We start from the raw sequence: 20,733 nt of genomic DNA on the forward strand, positions 1-20,733 counted from the left end.
CTTCTTCTAAGGTTCTCAGATTTAAGTTACTGTTACTCTAACTAAAACACTATGTTCTCCTTAGTCATAAATGGAAGAGGATTTTGGGTGTGAATTCTTGGAGGATGAGGAACCTGTCCATCTTTACATCGCACAGAGCATCTCGTTCTAGAAGATACTTGAATGTTTGTTGAATGGATTTACTCTATGCCTTGGCAGGTCCACCTGCTGGAATTGATCAATACTGGTAACTCGGAAGATCTGTCTGATGGTTGTCCACCAGTCAGGATGGGCTACGTTAGGCTGTAATAACAAACCTTTGTTATATTAAGACAGATTTGGTGGTTGTTTTTCACTCACACTACATGTCCTATGTAGGTCAGCAAGGGAGCTCTGTTCCAAGTTACTCAAGGATCCAGGATGAGAGGTTTGATTGCAACATCACGCTTCTATGATCATCACAGCAAGAAAAGGGAATATGACAGATTGCACACTGGCTCTTAAAGCTCCACTCAAAAGTATCACATCCCTCCGCTCCAATTTCTTCAGCCCAAGTCTCATATGACTATCTTCCAAATCTATTCTAAACAAAGTATTATTTAAGTAGTAATGTAGTTTTCACCAGAAAAAAAAAAAAAAATGTAGCACGAATCTGTAACTTTTGCCTGAATTACCTTGGCTCCCTACTTCACTTTACGAGAGGGGTGCTGACTTGAAAGCAGACACGGATACTGCACACATAGAGAGTAAAAAAACAAGACAAAGATATGCAGTTGCAAAATGGCCATTTATTGCCTACAGGGGGAGGAAAGGGAGGGAGAGAAGGGGAAGTACACAGGTGCAAGGAAACAAGCATATATTTAGCCCTATACATCATGTGTGAGCAGTACCCAATCTCCAAAATGGAAAAAAGTATTTTGTCATCGGACATAGTAGTTAAGGTTCTTAAGCACCTCCCTCCTGAGCTGCCACAAGATTTAAAAGGCAGGACTGCTTTGTTTAGTCAATGTTCACATTAATGAAAAAAATACTACCACCCAACTGTGTCCTTTTGCACGCACATTTTGTACAGTGTCTATTGTGAAAAACATCTCAGCTGAGCAGTTTGGTCAAGATTCAGACCTCATCAACTATTTAACTGTAATAAATAGAAAAATAAAGCAGCTGGTGATTTTGCCAGAGAGATTGTGTTCCAATTAAGAGTGGAGCCACTTTCTCTGGGGATAACAGAGTGTTAAATGATTAGAACACCACAGAACCAGTCTATTAAACATTAAACACTAGTAAGCTACAATTACATGGCACTTCATTAAAGCTTCTAATTTAAAAAAAAGAAAATCTCAGATTTTAAACTGATTATTAGAACACAATAACAAATTGATTTAGTGCTTGGCTTTTTGTGAGGACAAAAGCGAAGTAAATACACAGCCTAAAACAGGAGCATCTGTTTTGGAATAATATCAATAGAAACTACCAAGTATTCAGGGAAAAAATTACCAAAACTTCTTGCTCAGTTTTAAACTCATGTGCTTTGCTTTCCAACCATTAAATTAGGTACAAAAACACTTCAGAGGCCACAAATGACTCAAATGTATGCAAAACAATGAATTATTAATTGAATGCCAAGTAATAAAAATAAATGAACTCTTCCCTATTCAAATGGTAAATTGAGTGGAAGAGTAGGTCATCTCATGGATGATTAGTTGGCACTTGTTTTATGGTTGAAAGAAATCACAATAAAAAATATAAATTAATCCATGGTGAATCTGACCAACACCCTGGCCTTTTCGGAGAGAAAAGGTAAACACACACACGCTCAAAACAAACACACACCTCCCTCCATACTATCCCACTCCAGTCAGAGACATAAAACCCAAAGTTTAAAGCATTCATTCCCCTCAAAATATAGCAATTACTCCAATGAACTATATTCCTCAGCTTCTCCTAGATGAAAGAATTGCTTGCATTTGGACAACTGGACAAATGCCCAGAGTGCACTTCTCAGTGCTGCTGGTGTTTAAGAAATTTGCCACTCACAACACTGAACGATTCCAGATCCAGTGTGCAGTAACACAGCCATCCAAAACCCCCCCACACCCCAAACTTGGCAGAGCACCGCTCAGAAATTTCAAAGGTAAGGAAATACTAGCAAGTTAAGCGTGGAGAAAGGACAGTACAGTTTCTGAATAAATACACACTCAGACTACTTCATCAAGATCGAAACAAGTAGCCGGAAACTAAGCCTGTTCTGTAAGAAGCAAAGCCATTGTTTGACACACCAGTGCTAATAAGCCAATTGTGGTACATATAACCTGTGATATCTTGAAAGAAAATACAGTCACATATCAGTAACTAGAAATTAACACAAAACTGAAAGGAACAAAAAAGGACCCTTTCGGGGGCGGGGGGGCGCTCCATGATTCTTATGCTTTAGAGTTAAAAGTGACAGACACAATTAGGGACATTAACTAAATTCAGGGAGATTGTTGTAACAAAAATAACAACTAGTAGGTGCCAAACTATGTCTTCTCAAAGTTTGTGGAAGCTGAACATACCCAACGTTATTGTGCCAAAAGTCCTGTCACCTGGCATTGCATACCCTCTTCAATGTGATTTATTTCTGATGACAATTTCTCCTTCAATACAATGCTACTAACTTTATACCATATGCCACAGAAAATTAACATTTAATAGGCAGAAATGTCCTTATTTCATTTGCCTTGAAAGTGAAAATTATTTTACTTAAAAACATTCCATTACTTTGATGTCATCATGTTTGTTGAATAAAACCTCAACATACTTGTTTTCCTTTGGTTCCAAGAATAACCCAAGTCTAACTAAACAAACTTAAGCTGAAAGAGATTACTTAGGTTAATAAAGCTTGCTTTTCCTGGAATCTCCCTATTTCTTGCTACAGAACTTGTGATTTAACAGAGAAACTTATACAAAGAAGGTATTTGGTTAAAACAAGAAACATGCATGTTCTCCCTTACCACCTTCCAAAAAGAACTGTGCTTTTTTTTTTTTTTTCTTTTTCTATGGATCTTGTTCAGAACACCCTGCAACAATAGGTATAAGAACTTTCTTTTTTTCTTTTACCCTTAAGCTTTAAGGTGACACACAATAAAGATGTATCATGTTGTAAAACAAAAGATACTCTTGGTATCCTGCTCTTCAACAGATTACCACTTTGGTAAATAACCCAGGGTAAAGGTGTACTAATTTCCTTACGTTTTGAATTCAAATTCAGTGATCATGATGCTGTTAAAAAGTTACAATCGGAGTTCCTGTTGTAGCTCAGTGGTAAAGAGCCCGACTGGTATCCATGAGGATGTAGGTTTGATCCCTGGCCTTGCTCTGTGGGTTAAAGGATCCAGCATTGCCCTGAGCTGTGGTGTAGGTCACAGACACAGCTCAGATCCTGTGTTGCTGTGGCTGTGGTTGTAGGCTGGAAGCTGCAGCTCTGATTTGACCCCTAGCCTGGGAACTTCCATGTGCCGTGGGTACGGCCCTAAAAGGACCAAAAAATAAATAAATAAATAAAATTGCTCAAAGCAACCCTAAGTATAAAAGTTTTCATCTGCCTACAAATTCAAGACTTTAACTGAAGTTCCTCACTTAGAAAAATATTCTGATTTCCCTAGTTAATTTGTGTAGAGTTCTACAAACATGATATATTTGGAAGGAAAAGGTTAAACAAATCTTCTACACATTAGAAAGGTGATTTTTTTTTAAGGGAAGGACAGGTAGAAAAGAAAGATTACCTTACAAATGTGAGAATTCACATTTCTGTTAAAATATTATCATGTATGAGTGCTTTTTTGAAAATGCGCCCTAAAGTCTTTGCTTGCCATTTTTATGGCCTGCCACATACATCAGAAACTGATGATGTTTTCTGTGACTGAAGCTACTGACCAGTCAGTGTATTTTACAAAGTTATTTAAATCCCTCAGAAACTCAGAATGTAAGACTCTGGAAACAAAAACGTAAGTACTGGGACATTGTCAATGTTTACTGCTAGAAAATCTAGCCTTGGAGTGGAAATAATGAACCATATGTCTCTGATTTCATCAAAGAACACATTTCACATATTTTTTTTCTTGTGCTTTCTCTATTATTTGCTATTTGAGTTGAAAGTATAGATGCATTAGTGATTTTTAGAAACTCTTGGAAATGCAAATATAAACTTAATTTTTGATCCATTTAACAGTATATACTTAGGACATACAATTTTAAAATGGAACACCTTACGTTTGCCCACGTTCCACTTTTAACGTGTCACATCCTCAATTCTAATACACCCCCCCCCCCGTAGAATCAAGTGATATGAGCCTTCAATGTCCTTCAACTTTCTCCCTTGCTTCTCTGTGATTTAATATATAACTATAAAACACCAAAGAATAGGGACAAATAAGAAATGAAGCTTTATATTTCTGCAAACTACAATACTAAAACACAGTGGCTTCTTTAATACATTCACACAGGATGCTTATTAGTAAAATTAAATATCTGCCTATGGATATCAGAAAAATAATTTGAAAAGAGCGAGCTTGGAACAAGGCAAATGGGAGGGAGGAAAAGCTGGTCTCAGAACCCATTGTGCCATACCTGACTTTAACATGTGATATTCGAACGAACGTTCACACGCCTTACATCAAAGAAATGAAACAAAAATATTCAGCTACGTTGTACAAAATTTTTTTTTACATAAAACATCATAAATCTTGAACAGATTTACTATATTTGAATTCTAAAAAGTTGCCTATAGAATGGTGCTGGGATTCTGTTCTCTGCTTGCTTTTAGGCAGTGCTGTTGCTTAAAAGTTGACACCAGGCACAATATTTTAAAACAAAGTCAACAAGCAAGGAGCAGTAAGTGGATTTGAGCCTTTCCCAGATGTCAGTCCTGAGGATGCTGCAGTATTCCCCATCAAAATGTGTAAAGCTATGAGGCGGGTACTGATGCCTGAGAGAGTGGGCGACCTGACACGCACACGTATGACTGGTGTAATGGCAAACAGTGCAGTTTTCCCTTCCTCCAACAACACTGTTTCAATAAATTTAAAGAACACTCCAGTTCTTAGATAAATATCAGAAATCATATTTAACAGTTAAAAAAACAACAACACATTATCACAATCTAAAAATGCCCAAATTTTCTTTTAACTTCAGATAAAATATGCAGCAGCCCCATGGCATAAAAAGCTTATTAACTTATTCTGAGAGCCAGAAAGTATATGAGCATAAATATTTCACTCTCATTGAATATATACCACATGTCATTCACCTCTTCCTTTGGGCTTCTCATGCCAAAGTTCCAAATGTCTATTTAACAAGACAATACTGAGGAGAGCAGCATTTCTGATCATCTGAATTGGCAGCTCAAAACAGATACCACTCCTTTTACAAAGGGGACAAAGGGTGAAGGGTGTGTGAAATTTGGGCAGTGGGCTAAAGGGAAACCGTGCACATGAAATCTGGGTTACCATGCCCCAAGTGTGTTTGCCACCCAAAACATAACACAATTACCTACTTCAACAGAGCTACTACCAACATTTACTAAAACCACATTAAAAATACACAGGATAATGAATGGTTTGAAAGAGTGCATTTGGAAGCAGAGAGAACCCAATTACACACCTTCCTGCAACAGAGTGCCTCGATCATACACAAAATAAACTTAAGCTGTTTACAATGTTTCCCAATTTTTTTTTATTTTTCCCTCTACATTTAACTATTAAAAAAGTTTTTTTTTTATTAATAAATGGGCTCCTCTGTGGTTCATATACAATCATAAGTGAACTTTAAATTCCATTTTATACAAACATCTCAAAAAATATTGGGAGTGAAGTATGGTAGGAAATATTGCTCACATTGCTAATTAACATGCGTATATGAAAGGAGGAAAATGTTCTGTTAGTGCATATACCTCCAGAGCAGAAAACCCACACAAAACAAAAGATTTAAAATAAAACATACAGTAGCTGATTACAAAAAAAGGTAATGTCCACAAAATTAAGTTTTTCATGCTATTCTACTTTCCAGTACTATGCTTCAGGTAATCAATTTGCATGGCTAGATGTTGAATGCTTGAGGTATATAAGAAGGGGTACCTGCACATTGAGGAAAATCTGTCATCTTAAGGGTTGTTTCTTTATTTTGTTTGTTTATTCTGGTACCTTAACATTTTTAAAAGAATATTTTATTTACATCAAACTTCACTCAACTACAATGACATTCCAATTATAACAGATGACAAACAACGCCTCTATCACTAGGCACTTTTAAGAGGGAGTTTAGGCTTTACAGAACCCTTCTGATGCAATCCCATATATGATATTACATCATCCCACCACCCTCATCCCACTAAAATTACCCTTCAGGGGAAATATTCTCTTATGTAGCCTGATTAATTTACTATGGAAGAAATTAGTATAAAACAACCAAAGGAAATGCATCATTTAAGACTAATAAAACAGCCTAAGATGTCAGGTTTGAAAGAGGAGACAAATTGTATATATTTAAAACTAATTAAATAATTTAAATTTGACCTGTACTTTATATATTAGTGAGACACAAATATAGGCTATTTTCTTTTAAAATTTCATTCACATAATGGAAAATTTCTTGTTTATTAAAAATATCACATTTTGAGACTAGAAACAGTAAAGTGCATGAAAAGTTTAAAATATAAATTTCAGAAAACTCTTATAGCAGCAAAAAAGCAGAATAAGGAAAAACTTAAAAACACAGACACAACCTTTTCCTGTTACTGTGCCATAATTAACATCAAGTAGCCAACCAATTTTTCCCCCAGAAAACGGTATTTCATTCACTGCCTCTTGAGTCACAGATTTTCAACTGGCCCCTCCTGGGTGAAAAAAGGATTTCAACATATCTAAAGAGCATCAATAATTGGGAATAAACCAGTAGCTTCTTAATTCAACCCTGACAGACAACAGAAACAAAGGTTAAAAGCATATAACGGCCATTTGGCAACTAGAGTCAGGAAAAATGATCCAAGGTTTTCAACTACTCCCTGCTTTCTCCCCCTCCAAATCCTTTCCACTGTCACCTCAAATCCTTTCCACTGTCACCTCAAAAAGCCAAAACCAACAGCCACTTGACCTACTTTGGGAAACACATGAAATATGTGTATAGCTTTCTCCTTGTAAAACTTTGATCAGGGCCTTTTCAATTCAGTAGTTTTTGTTTTTGTTTTTGTTTTGTTTTTTTTTTTAACATTTCACCATAACAGCAAAAATGATGCAGATGATATACTTTCTCTTTTTCCAGCACAGCCAGGCAGAAAAGGGTGGATGGAAATCATTAAAAAAAATACTGGATGCTAATTTGGGGGGCATATTACATAGACCAAATACTATTTTCAAAAAGTATGGCAGTAGAAATTACCTGCTGTTTTCCTATAAAGACACTGGAGAGACAGGCCTAGAATTAATACTTCTAGTAAGGTTATAACTAATAGGGGAACAAAATACAGAATGATTCAAGAAACAAACAAACAAAAAGACGAACCAGCGCTTGCCCAACAAATAGCTGTGTGCTGTTAAATGCTTGATTTTGAAAGCATATTGTGCAACCATCTTTAATTTCTCAACTTTTTTCATTATGGCTAATTTATGTACAGATCCAGCAAATTTAAGTGCTTTGTTTATGTGCAAATGACTGGGGAGTCAAAAATTAGTTTATCATCATGGAAAACAGAAATTCAAAAAAGTTTCCTGCAAGGCAAGCCATCATTCAGTTTAAAATCTTCTATTTATAGTTTTTAAAAACTGCCTTTTTACAAAAATGGCTGTCTCACTTGAAACTGTTTGAAAGAAAGTGTATGTTTTGGAAGAACAAATACACTGTTGTTGGGCCTCGAATTGATGATTTATCAATTATGAGTGCTGACTCCTCATATAAGAAGAAGGTTCAACTAAAAACATGTTACATTAAAAATCTGAAAAGAGAGTAATACTTTGGTTCCAGCCCTAGTGCCAAATGATACCAATATGCACAAAACTGTACAAAATCGTATAGCAAACACATAATGAAAGGAACCTGAAGAAGCAGCTTAAGGATGGCCATACTTCACTCCTACATACTTTGATTTACAACTGTACAGGTCCATAGCAACAGATCCCCGTCTTTGCGGGGCAGTACTCCACTACCTCCGATTAGGCAAGTGAACACCATTGACAAGAGGCAGGAGTGGAGGGTGGAGTTCAAGTTGTGTTAACAGTGAGAAGTGGTCTGAAGGGATGTGAGGGTGTGGACACCCAGTGATGTTGTTCTCAACCAGCCATTGAGGATCTAAAGGCCCCAGGACACCAAGCACGTTCATATGAGTCTTGGAATAGAAAATGTAGTCAATCACGCCCTAAAAAGAGATTGGGAGTTGGGGGGGAAAAAAAGAAAAATAAATGCTTAGATAAAAGAAAAACTCAAGATACATTAAAAGAACAATCCATAATTTGTAAAAGCCAAATACCTGAGTAAATTGTAGTTCTGGTACCTATTGTCTTGACAATGGGTCAAACAAAGGACAAATCTTGAATGGGTGTTACATGAAATAAAGACGGCAGAATAGGGAGACACAGTACCCCGTAGAAATCATAAAGCCTTGCATGTGTACATAAATGGCAAGCAAATGGAGAAGCTAAGCACACCAGATTATGTCTAGGCATCTTGAGAACTGGCTTGCTTGGGTCAGTGAAATCTAATTTATCAGTATAAACATGGAAACTACACTAACTCTATCAGTTATGATAAGCAGAAAATAAGGTTATTTATATAAAAACATACATAGTTAATGAAAAGTTATGATAAATTAATTCTTTTAATGATAACTGGCATTATTTTTAGTTATTTGTAAATCAAGATATCCAAACACAGCTGAATGAAGCTGTGGCAGGGCAAGATTTCATATTTGCTAATTCTAGTTCAGCCCTTCCAAAATACTGCACACCTTTAATCATTCTGATCTGTTTTTTAGTTTAGGATATTCATTTTCACTAATCCTGGTGGACTGCAAATTCTGGATTCCTTGCTGCATTAACAATACCTCAACAAAAAACATTCAGCAGAGATCTACTTGTGGATTCAGTTGTAGAGCTAGATGATTTGGTTTATCTGACCAATAAATTTCAAAACTAGTGTGCTGCTTTTTTTTTGGCCCCTGGCTAAGTATGCAAGAGGGTAGAGTCAAATTTTTTCCTACCCACATCAAGACAGCCTGAGCCCAAGTGTGGAGAAATACTTCTACACCTGTAAGCACTGACTCATAAGTATTACACATACTGAGTTCTGGCTAATAATTTAAATGATAGCACAGTGAAATGAGCTACTTAAAAACAAAGACAAACAAACAAAAAACCTTTTTTTTTTAATGTCTTTTTAGGGCTGCACCCAGAACATATGGAAGTTCCCAGGCTAGGGGTCAAATCGGAGCTGTAGCTGCTGGCCTACACCACAGCCACAGCAACACAGGATCCGAGCCGCATCTGCAACCTACACCACAGCTCACAGCAACGGCAGATGCTTAACCCACTGAGCAAGGCCAGCAATCGAACCCGTGCCCTCATGGATGCTAGTCGGGTTCCTTAACTGCTGAACCACAATGGGAACTCAAAAAAAACTCTTACTGAAAAAAGTTATCCTGTGAAAATTTTGGAAACAATTACCTTAGTCTGCAGATTTTGACACGACCAAAACCAAAAATAACAAAACAATTCTTTTGAGGGAGAGGGCCTTATTCAACACTAGATAAGAATCTTAACCTTATTTTACCTCAGATTAAGGAAACTACTTGAATCCAGGAGAGGACTTTCTGCCATTAACGCTCCAAGTTCAAAGGGTCAAGAAATGGCATAAGTACAATGTATTTTATCCCTTCATTTTGGTTAATGCCTAGTTTTGCAGTAATATTTTAGGAAAGGGGTTAACAAGAGTCAGGGTGGTTTTACTTTCTTTTATGAAACTACCTTTTGCTTCAGCTCTATGTCAACAAACAGAAATAAAACATTTTCAATAATTTAGGTTGAATAAAACTTCCTGTATCTTACCATTTTATTATAGAGTATCATTATACACATAAGCTACTAGAATTATACAATCTTTTGCAAACACAGGGATAAAGATGTTAAACATTCCAGAAAGTAAGATTTATATATTGGAGACATAACTATTTTCATGGTTTGAGATATTCAGAGTAAAAGCTCTTATCAAAAAGGTCATGTCTGAACTCACCCAAATTATCTGTACATATGTAGGTACATCTGTACACTGTATCATATCAAAAAGTTATAGATTCTTAACCTTTTCTGATTCAAACTGCGTCTTTTTTATTATTTTTTAGGCTGTGTACATGGCATGTGGAAGTTCCTGGGGCAGGGATCAAACCCATGCCATAGCAGTGTTCTGAGCTGCTGCAATGACAACACTGAATGCTTAATCTGCTCAGTCACACAGGAACTCCCCAAACTGTTTATTTTCTTTCCCTCCCATCCCCTCCTCCCCCGCCTTCTCTCTTTCTTTGTTTTCAGTGCTGTGCCTGTGGCATATGGAGGTTCCCAGCCTAGGGGTCCAATCAGAGCTACAGCTGCTGGCCTACACCACAGCCACAGCAATGCAGGATCCAAGTCGTGTCTGCAGCCTACACCACAGCTCACGGCAACACCAGATCCTTAACCCACTGAGTGGGGCCAGTGATTGAACTGAATAGTCAGGTTTATTACCACTATACCACAACAGGAACTCCAAATTTTCTTTTTTAAAAGACCACATAGGAGTTGCCATTGTGGCGCAGCCAAAATGAATTCAACTTATATCTGTGAGGATGCAGGTCCGATCCCTGGCCCTGCTCAGTGGGTCCCGTATCCGGCGCTGCCATGAGCTGTGGTGTAGGTTGCAGATGTGGCAGCTTGAATCCCTCGTCGCTGTGGCTGTGGTGTAGGCCAGCAGCTGTAGCCCTGATTTGACTCCTAGCCTGGGAACTTCCATATGCCGTGGGTGTGGCCATAAAAAAATAAAAGACCATATATAATGTGGGGAAAGAGTCTTTATATTAGGTAAAGACTATAGGTAAGTCTATAGAACTGTATATGAGAAAAAAGTAAAAACAATGAAAACATTTTATGAGCTAGCATTCTGCTAAGCTTTGTTTTGTAAAAGAATGTGAGAAAATTAGACACCATAAATTTCATCATGTAACAGAAAGATTTATTACTTGACATAATGGCAATTTTTCCTTCCTCTTTTCATTAAATGGTTCAGACACACCCTAAGACTGGGCATGGCCGGAGGGTGGGGGTGGGGGTATGAAAGCAGCAGCAGCATGTTTGAATTAGGCTGTTTATTCAACTTACCTTGTGTTATAGAGTGAATGCTTGTGTTCCCCCAAAATTCATAAGCTGAAATCCTAATCTCCAATGTGATGGTATAGGGAGGTGGGGCTTTTGGCAGGTGATTGGGTCATAAATATGAAACGGTCATAAATGGACCCCCAGAGAGCTTTCTCTGCCCTCTCTACTATGTGAGGATGCAGTGAGCATACGGCTGTCTGCAACCCAAAGAGGAGCCTCATAAGAACCTGACCACACTAGCACCTGAACCTATACTTCTGGCTTCCAGAGCTGTGAGAAATGAAGCCACACAGCTTATGGTATTCTGTTACAGCAATCTAAACTCACTAAGATACCTAGTCTACAAGTCATTCTCCCAACTGCTCACCCTTCAAGTCCCTCCAAATCAATTATAGTTCTAATTTATTCGAGAACCAAGAAAGTAAACAAATGCTAAGCCAAGTAAAGAAAACTTAACAGCACTCCATTCACGCAATGGCAGAATACTATATACTATATCTGGTTCTGGTTTTAATGATAATCACATGACTTTTTTTTTTTTTTTTTTTTTTGCTTTTGCTTTTCAGTGGTGTACCCGCTGCATATGGAGGTTCCAGGCTAGGGGTCAAATCGGAGCTGTAGTTGCTGGCATACGCCACAGCCATAGCCACAGCCACAGCCACACTGGATCCCTAGCCCCCTGAGCAAGGTCAGAGATCGAACCCACAACCTCATGGTTCCCAGTCAGATTCGTTTCTGCTGCGCCACAACAGGAACTCCATACCCACATGACATTTTAATTTTTTTACTTGTTGGCTGAGCCCATAGCATATAAAAGTAACCAGGCCAGGGATCAAACCTGCACCACAGCAGCAACCCAAGCTGTTGCAGCGATAACACCGGATCTTTAACCCGCTGCACCACAAGAGAACTCCCCACAAGACATTTATATATTTGATGCTACCTATCCTTTTTAACCAAGTCCCTTCAATATTGGTACAGCACATAAAATGCTTAGTAAGAAACTGAAAAGCTTACTGTGGGTTACTTGGACTAAAAGCTTAATTCTCTCTCTAGGCAGGGATACCCTTAGTTTGTTCTGATCATCCTTCTTTCCCATCTTATTTCAGCTTCCTGTCCATCTACCCAGCCAGCCAGTGTATTTATCTTCCCATTCATGACCCTCTCACACAGGTTTGTAGTTCTGTCCTTTCTCATCCTATCCTACATATGCAAATAGCAAACACTCCCTGAGCCATGTACTTTTGGTTCTTTCACTGTACTTCTTCAGACAATATAAATGGTTCATTAGGATGTTTTATTCAATTATTAACACATATAAAATCTTTTGAGGAAACATCAACAAAAGATTTTAAAGCAAATGAGATGTCTGAGGAAATAAGATAGCTTAGATTAATATTCCAAATTTTTTTTTCCCAATATTGACTTTATGGATAAAATAACCTGTATAGAAGCCTAGTTAAGGTAGAAGTGACCTGGTCTTTTTCCTACACATGTACCAAAACAACAAGAGTTGTAGAATCACTGAACACTTACTTTAAGGAACTTTTTTTTAGGTTGTGGGTTGTGTTCGCAGAGATGTATTACATACCGGTGTATACAGCTTAACCTATAGTAAACTGTGTATCGTGAAATCCAGAGGTTTTCCTTTAAGCTTACACAGGGGCAGGGGTGTGATAGTCAGCTAGGATCTGCTTTCTTAGCACTTCATCCCAATTCTGTGTTCAATGGTATTATGTTGGGAGCTTGAAATCTACCACAATGAGAGTACCTGTACCACAGAAATCAGCCAACACTATAAATTTAGGCTTCTTCTTTCTCAAAAAGCTAGTTATTAAATATTTATCAGCACATTTCTGCACATGAATCATCTGAACAAAATAAATTATCTCTGAATAGTATTATCTACTCTTACAGCAAAAATACTAAAACTAGATTCAATTTCTAAACATTTTTTCCCACTTCTTTCTTATAAAAACTGACCAATAACATCGGCACATGAATTTCCTATCTTCTTCCTACTGTTTCTTGGGAAGAGGCTAACAAGCATTGAAAATGGAAAAAGGTTTCCAGAGATGTATAAGGGCCCATTTCATAAATTTCCTTTTGTATTTTATTAAATTCTCTCTAGGCTTCTTACTCTTAACCACTTTCTACCATCTGCATTTTTTTAGGACAGTATAAGATTTTAGTATAGATGCCTGAAATGCTACAAAGTCAAACAAAGGTACAGCAGGAAAGCTATAGGCAGACAGGGTGATCAGAAAAGTGGCAAAGGGAAAGGGACTAATAACTGCAGAAAACCACTACCAATCAATGTTTCAAAAGAACAACTGGCCCTCTGTTTTTATCTTATTTTATAAAGAAAAATCTTTCTTGTCCTTTTATCAAGCTGGAGTGGTCTACTGCCTACAAATATATTAGTATGACAATATGGATGTAAAACAGACCCTAAGTACAACCCTCTCTCATTCTATCTCCCAAAGAAAACTGGAAATTTTTGAAATAAGTAAGATATAATGGAAAGTCCTAACAGAATTTTGAGGGAATACGATACAATGTCATTCATGGTGAGTTTAGCTATCTATATCAAGCTGCTTATGCTTCAGATCCTTACTGAAAGTTAGGGATGGTATGGACAAGTGAATATTGACTACATTAATAAATATAAAGTGCCTTTGAACAGTGCCTGGCACACACACAGCAATATGAAATTTGACCAAATGAGGGTTAAAATTTTTCAAGTCAACAATAAAAACCACAAAACCTAACAAATCTCCTTATATTTCAGTGCACACTCAGCCAAGACATTTTGAGAATCTAAAAATTCCTGAAGATTATACAATTGAGCATAAATAACATATACCTTTCTTGTCACATGTTTGCATTTGAAATAATTTCTATGTCAGCCCAGGGGCTGTCACTCACTTTGAAATCAAAGGTGTAATTGGTGTAAGGCATCAAGTTATTTTCATAGGCGCTCTTCAGTTGGAAGCCATGTGTGATTCTCCCTTCTGAGCTTCCATTCTTTCCATTGCAGCTGAAGTTCATAAGACACTCATTGTACCTTAGTTCCTTGAAGTCTTTATGGTTGTCAGCTACTCCTCCATTGCTTAAATATTCCACAACACCTAGAAAAATAAAGAAGGAAGAAACACTGCCTTTCAGCATTTAGAGCTTACAGAAGACCTCATGGCCAAAATGTGCTGCCAAGTGCTCACACCAGGTTCAGAGTGGTTTCATCACACTGCACCTTTACATATGAAACTGCCTTTTTGTCGTTAATGTTAAAAAAAAATCAAAAATCAACAATTTCCTGTGATTCGAACTGAAGGGTATTTGCCTATTTCAAAACAAAAATATCAGGATCACCCAGAAATATCTTCAGTTTTCCTAATGGTTCTTCAAGCTGAAGATGATTCCTAGGGTCTAGAGTGGGATTCACCAAGAAGGTCTTAACCCTAAACATTTTTAGAGTATTAGCCCAACCACTACCTCTTTAGTATTTCACCAATTCTATGCAGTCAATCAACCACTTTCAGAACACGTAAAATATAACATATGCAATAAAAATTTTTTTAAATCACTGACAATAGGAGTTCCTTTGTGGCTAAGGATCCAGAGCTGTCACTGCAATGGCTAGGGTCACTGCAGTGGCTCAGGTCACTGCTGTGGTGCAGGTTCTATCCCTGGCTTAAGATTTTATGCATGCCATGGGTGTAGCTAAAAACAAAACAAAACAAAAAATTGCTGATGACAAAAATAGACATTGCAATGTCTAGTTGCAGTACTAGGTGGCATTACTTTTTTGTTTTGAGCTACAGTGAATTTTTTCAGTATGAAACTAAACAGGGCATGAGGTATACCACTTGGTCAAAAATATTAGATGTATCTAAAAAACTGAAGAGAGGGAGTTCCTGTTGTGGCTCAAAGGGTTAAGAACTTGACATAGGGTCCATGAAGATGTAGGTCCCATCCCTGGCCTCAATCAGTGGGTTAAGGATCCCATACTGCACAAGCTGCGGCATAGATTGCAGGGGCAGTTCAGAACTGGTGTTGCTCTGGCTGTGGCACAGGCCCCAGCTATAGTCCCGAATTGACTCCTAGCCCAGGAACTTCCGTATGCTGCAGGTACAGCCTTAAAAATATAATTTAAAAAATAAAATAACAGTAATAATAAAAAGCTGAAGAGAGTAGAAGCATTCAAAAAAAGTACACTGCTTCCAATGAATATAATGAATATAATGAATAGCAAGTAAAAATGAAAAAAAAAATACCCTTCTTATGTTGATTATTAGTGAGCACTGTCAGTCACCTCTTTCTGCGACCAGGGATGACAGCAACATATAATGAATAAATGGTGAGTGCAACATCAATATTGTGAATAGCTGGAAAGCAGCTATGGTTTATCTAGCATTTACTATATGCCAGGCACTGTTGTAAGAGCTTTAAACACTTAAACCTCACAAATAATTCTATAAAGGAGATAAAATGATTATCCTTTCATTTAAAAATGAAGAACTTAGTCACAGATTGCATAGCTCCTACGTGGTAGATCCAGCATCCAGCCCTGATAGCCTGGCTCCAGTCGGCACACCGTACTATGATGTTGACTGGTTTAAACAAATCAAATGAGATGGGGAAACTTGTGCTTGAGAGCAAATCACTCAAAGAAAGAATTAAAAAAGAAGGACATGGTTAAGGTGTCAGCAAGGCTAGCTAGAGGCTCAAGACAAATATTTGTGAAAGGACAATTTCAGTATTTATTTGCTAAGAAGAAAAGGAAAAGAGGCTTTCTAGATTTGAGAATTTTATTAATATTTACAATTGAGGGCATTTGGGTCATCTTATATTTATGTTGAATGGTTACTTTAAATAATTTAAAATAGCTCACTGCAAATATACAAAATTTAGAATATGCATTGGTAATAGCAAAACAGCAATACTTTACTGTTTTTACCTTTGAATTTAGTATCTTAAGATACAGATCAAAAACAATTTAAGTTAGGACATAAAGTAGTTAAGTGGAGCTCAAAAAGTAATGTGAAATTCTGAGATAATTTTGGTCACTCTTCTGTACCTAATATCAGTGTTCAAGTATAACTTAATGAATTCACTTCAAAGTTTCCAACTATTAAACTGGATGGCTACCTGTACTGAAACTTTCTGCTTGCCTCTTCCAGTCTCTCCACTGCAGCCCATGTCACTGGAGGCGGACCTTGACTTGCATCGACTGCAGACCCTCTAGCTGGACTGGTGAATACGGAGCAGTGGCAAGAGTTCATAGGACAGGAGCAGAGTGAAGGAGGAATATATATTCCTTGGGCTCCCTTTTTGTTGGTTTGCTAGAGATTGACTGCATCACAATTCAAATCCATCACTCCTATTACAGGCCCTCTTCTCACAACTACTTTTTTCAAGTTCTGACAAGAGCTCCTGCCACTTTCACCTCAGGTATGGGGGTGGGGAAGGCTTCCCAACTGTCCTAAGTACTGCAGCATTCACTGTTTTGTCCCAGCACACACTTTTGGAAACAGCTTAACTAAAACTCTCTTCAATTACCCCATGTCCTAACCCTGGAACTCTTACTGACACACCCTCTAATTTAGAAGAAAAATTCTCTGCTTGAAAGTCAGGAGCTAGCTAGGCCACTCAACTAGAAGTTAGGGCAAAAGCAAAGAGGAAATGACATCATAAATACCTGAATCTGGCAATGAGTTAAGATCTGCACATAGCACCAGCGGGATGGAATTAGGATCTGCGGTTGGGCTGCCAGGCCTGCTTGAGGCTTTCTCCAGAATGTTTTTAACCTCTGAGACAAACATCATGGTCTGAATGAGTTTCACATCAGAATACTCTGGGTCCCAATGCATGTGGGCATTTGCCACTATAAGCAGCTGTTTGTCTGCAGCATGAATAGGCTTCACACCTAAATTAAGCATTAGGGGAAAAAAGGTTAAGATTATACTTTATCAAAAAAAAGCAGTATCTTAACGTGTTCTCCCCCAAACCATAGACATTTCTTAACTCTTTTCCATTAATTTATACGTTCCCTTTTACCTCATAGAGCAGTTCTTAGAAGTGCTGAGATTCTGGTAACCCCAAAATGAGGGTCAATCAACCGCAGCCTTGGGGCTAGATCTGGCCTACCACCTGTTTCTGTACAGCCTGCATGAGCCAAGGCTGGTTTTACATTTTCAAAGGGTTCTACGAAACCCTTAAAAAAGATTGTGATGAGACCATATGTAGCCCACAGAGCCTAAACTAGTTACTACCAGGCCACTTACAGAAAGTTGGCCAACTTCTGCTCTCTAGCCAAGTTAGGAATGAGACCCATTTGATTATAGTACTGAGTTCTTAGTGTAAAGACAACTTTAAATATCTCTGTCATTTAACTGTTAAAATAACCTACAGTGAGGTTATCTAAATCACCTAAACCTTACTTTAAATTCTTCCTGCTGCCCAGTACTCACTCACCTTGTATTTATTTCCTAAGCATGTCAGTGACCAGGGCAACAGTAAAAGGCAATCATATTACATTAACCTATACAATAAATTAACAAAACAAATTCATACCATATATCCAAAATAAGTGATTTTATTTATTTATTTGGCCTCCCTGTGGCATATGGAACCCACAGGCCAAGGATCAGGTCACAATTCTAAGCTGCAGGTATGGCAATGCCAGATCCTTAACCCACTGCACCAGGCTGGGATCAAACCTAAGTCCCAGTGCTCCCAAGACACCACTGATCCCATGGGGCCACAGCAGGAACTTCCAAAAGAAGTAATTTTAAAAATGAGAACTGGGGAGCAGGGTGCTCTCCAAATCTGCATGTGGGATTCAGATTTGGCTTTATTATTATCCCTAACTTTTATTACTAATCACTTAACCTTTTAGGTATTCAGGTCCATATGGACAATAAGGTATTCAATTAGATAATCTCTAATGTTCTTTTTCCCCCTAAAATACTGTTTTTTTGGTCTTTTTTTTTTTTTTTTTTTGGTCTTTTTAGGGCTGCATCCACAGTTCCTCTGCAATACTGTTTTTTAATTCTAGCAAAATAAATATTAACATAGTGGACAAGAAAAGCATTAAAAAACCTGCCCCTTTGAAATGGCCATAAGCACATTTGAAGGGGCAAACTGTGAAAATTTAACCTAGTTAATAGGTACTGACAGAAAAAGATGTCCATGAAAATCTTATGCAACATTCATGATATGATGCCATTTAAATAAAACTATACCTATATATATACAAAGAAGTGAATAAGAGTTACCCCTACCGGGAATTAATATGATGAAGGGATCTCACACTTTATCCACTTTTGTACTATTGGACTATTAGTGAACACACAAAATTAATTTTTCTATTGAAATTTTTACACAAGTATCCCTTAAAAGTTTCTGCTGAAAATACAAACTCTGCAGAAAGACCTAATTTTCTCAGTCTACGATTTTGGTAAAGTTAAGTTTCCATCTTACCAAGCTATAAGTATCTTTGATGTTGAGTAAACAAGTAACTGAACTATCTTTTACATGTGATAGAATTAGTCATATTTAAAGCAATTTGATCATAAGATAAAAACTTTCAGCCCAAATTCTCTAAGCTCTCTTCTTTTCCTAGAAGTTTTATAGTGCCACTTTTGGCTGTAGATTAAATGCTCACTGTATTAAATATTAAAAAACTCACCCCTTCAAAGAGGCCATAATCACCTTCCATAATATTAAATTCCTCCCCCAGGAGTACAAGAGAGACATATTTCAGAATGTGAAAGTGTCTACTGTATAATTTATAATTACTCCTCTGCAAATTAAAAAGAGTGAAACTCCAAAAGAAGTTCAATTTCTGCATCACCAGAGAAAAAGGTACCAAATTTCTGAGAAGAATGAGACTAGAAAGAACATAAAAGTAAGTAAAAATGAAGAGGCTTAAAAAGAAGAAATTTAAAATCTCCTATCAAATAATTTTTTATGATAAACTGAAGAACAGTGAGAAAAGGTTTGACAGATAAGCATGGTCTCAATAATTCAAATCAATACTTAAGGAATAAAACTTTTTTTCTGCAGGTAAGTAAAGAAAAAAAAATTTTAAATAAAAGTCATGATGTGTGGAGTTCCCGTCATAGCACAGTGGAAACGAATCAATTAGGAACCATGAGGTTGTGGGTTTGATACCTGGCCTTGCTCAGTGGGTTAAGGATCTGGCATGGCCGTGAGCTGTGGTGTAGGTTGCAGACATGGCTTGGATTCTGTGTTGCTGTGGCTGTGGCGTAGACCGGCAGCTGTAGCTCCAATTCAACCCCCGGCCTGGGAAATCTCCATATGCCACGGGCATGGCCCTAAAAACCAAAAAATAAAATAAAATAAAAAGTCATGATGTGGTCTTATACCTTCTCCTTGCTCTTACCTAAAACATAGTTAAGTAAACAATGAAATGCTCAAAGGCAGGCAGTAGAAAAGGGAAAAAAAAGGTCTGGATATGCAAAGTACATAATGAGTTTCTGACTTTGAAGGAAGCTATAAATAATCCAAAATGGAAAATAAAAGCACCGGGTAGATAAAAGATCCTGCTCTTACCCTGACAATGACTGAAATATAACAAAGAAATCAGAGAAAACGTGCCAAGTACTTAACCTTAAAGACAAAAGATTTCAGACTCGAGAAGCTAAAAATGTGGCTAAAAAGAGAACCAAGTCATCATAATTTCCAAATTCAGCCTAAAACAATTCTTATTTCAAATAACCTTTTGGAAGTAATGGCATATTAACGACCTTCTTTTTTACAGATTACCTGGTAAGTACTATCCCCAGATACAGACAATGCTTTACACAATTAGTGCTACTTTCCGACCCATCTCCCTTAACTTTCCTCAAAAGACAAGAAAATAACTATGCAACAAATACCAGCAAGACTCTGCACTTGTGATGGTGTTCATTTTTAGTATGAATATTTTAAACTGCACTCACCTGCTCCAAATAGTTCTTTGTGGACCTCTAATACCACAGCAACACCAATATTATCTTTTGTCATCACTCTGTTCAGCATAGCTTCGGATCCATCTGAATTAGCCATTGCCACCTGGTTAAATTCCACTGTATGCTTCTGTACCAATGTAAATCTAAAAGTAACGGTGCATTAGTGTTACAATATTAGGCACTTGAACTATCGTGCTAAAAGACATCAAATGAAGGGAGCACAGAATAGACACTGCTCATTGTCCCCCTGGCCATTTTAGAGTTGCAAGGGGCCATGTGATACAGCTCTGGCCAATGAGAGGGGAAAAGTCTGCTTACGGTAAAAACTTCCCTTGAAGTGCCACCTAGCAAATATGTGGGGTATGTGTGTGCATACATGCACATATGCGTGCATGTATTCCTTTGCC

At 37.5% G+C, this 20,733-nt stretch overlaps 1 protein-coding gene across 7 annotated transcripts in view; it reads right to left on the reverse strand.

Annotated features, from left to right (window-relative positions):
• Window positions 748–20,733, reverse strand: part of CNOT6L (CCR4-NOT transcription complex subunit 6 like) — a 144,059-nt gene continuing 124,073 nt past the window's right edge. For all 7 annotated transcript variants that reach the window (XM_021100609.1, XM_021100608.1, XM_021100613.1 and 4 more), the window contains exons 9-12: window positions 20,318–20,469; window positions 17,050–17,277; window positions 14,277–14,479; window positions 748–8,365 (exon numbers count right to left, since the gene is read on the reverse strand). In XM_021100609.1, the coding sequence (XP_020956268.1) occupies window positions 8,153–8,365; window positions 14,277–14,479; window positions 17,050–17,277; window positions 20,318–20,469 (796 nt within the window). In that variant the 3' untranslated portion in view covers window positions 748–8,152. The remainder of the gene's footprint in view (window positions 8,366–14,276; window positions 14,480–17,049; window positions 17,278–20,317; window positions 20,470–20,733) is intronic.

The sequence above is a fragment of the Sus scrofa genome, chromosome 8, assembly GCF_000003025.6.
Source record: "Sus scrofa isolate TJ Tabasco breed Duroc chromosome 8, Sscrofa11.1, whole genome shotgun sequence".
NCBI classification, from domain to species: domain Eukaryota; kingdom Metazoa; phylum Chordata; class Mammalia; order Artiodactyla; family Suidae; genus Sus; species Sus scrofa.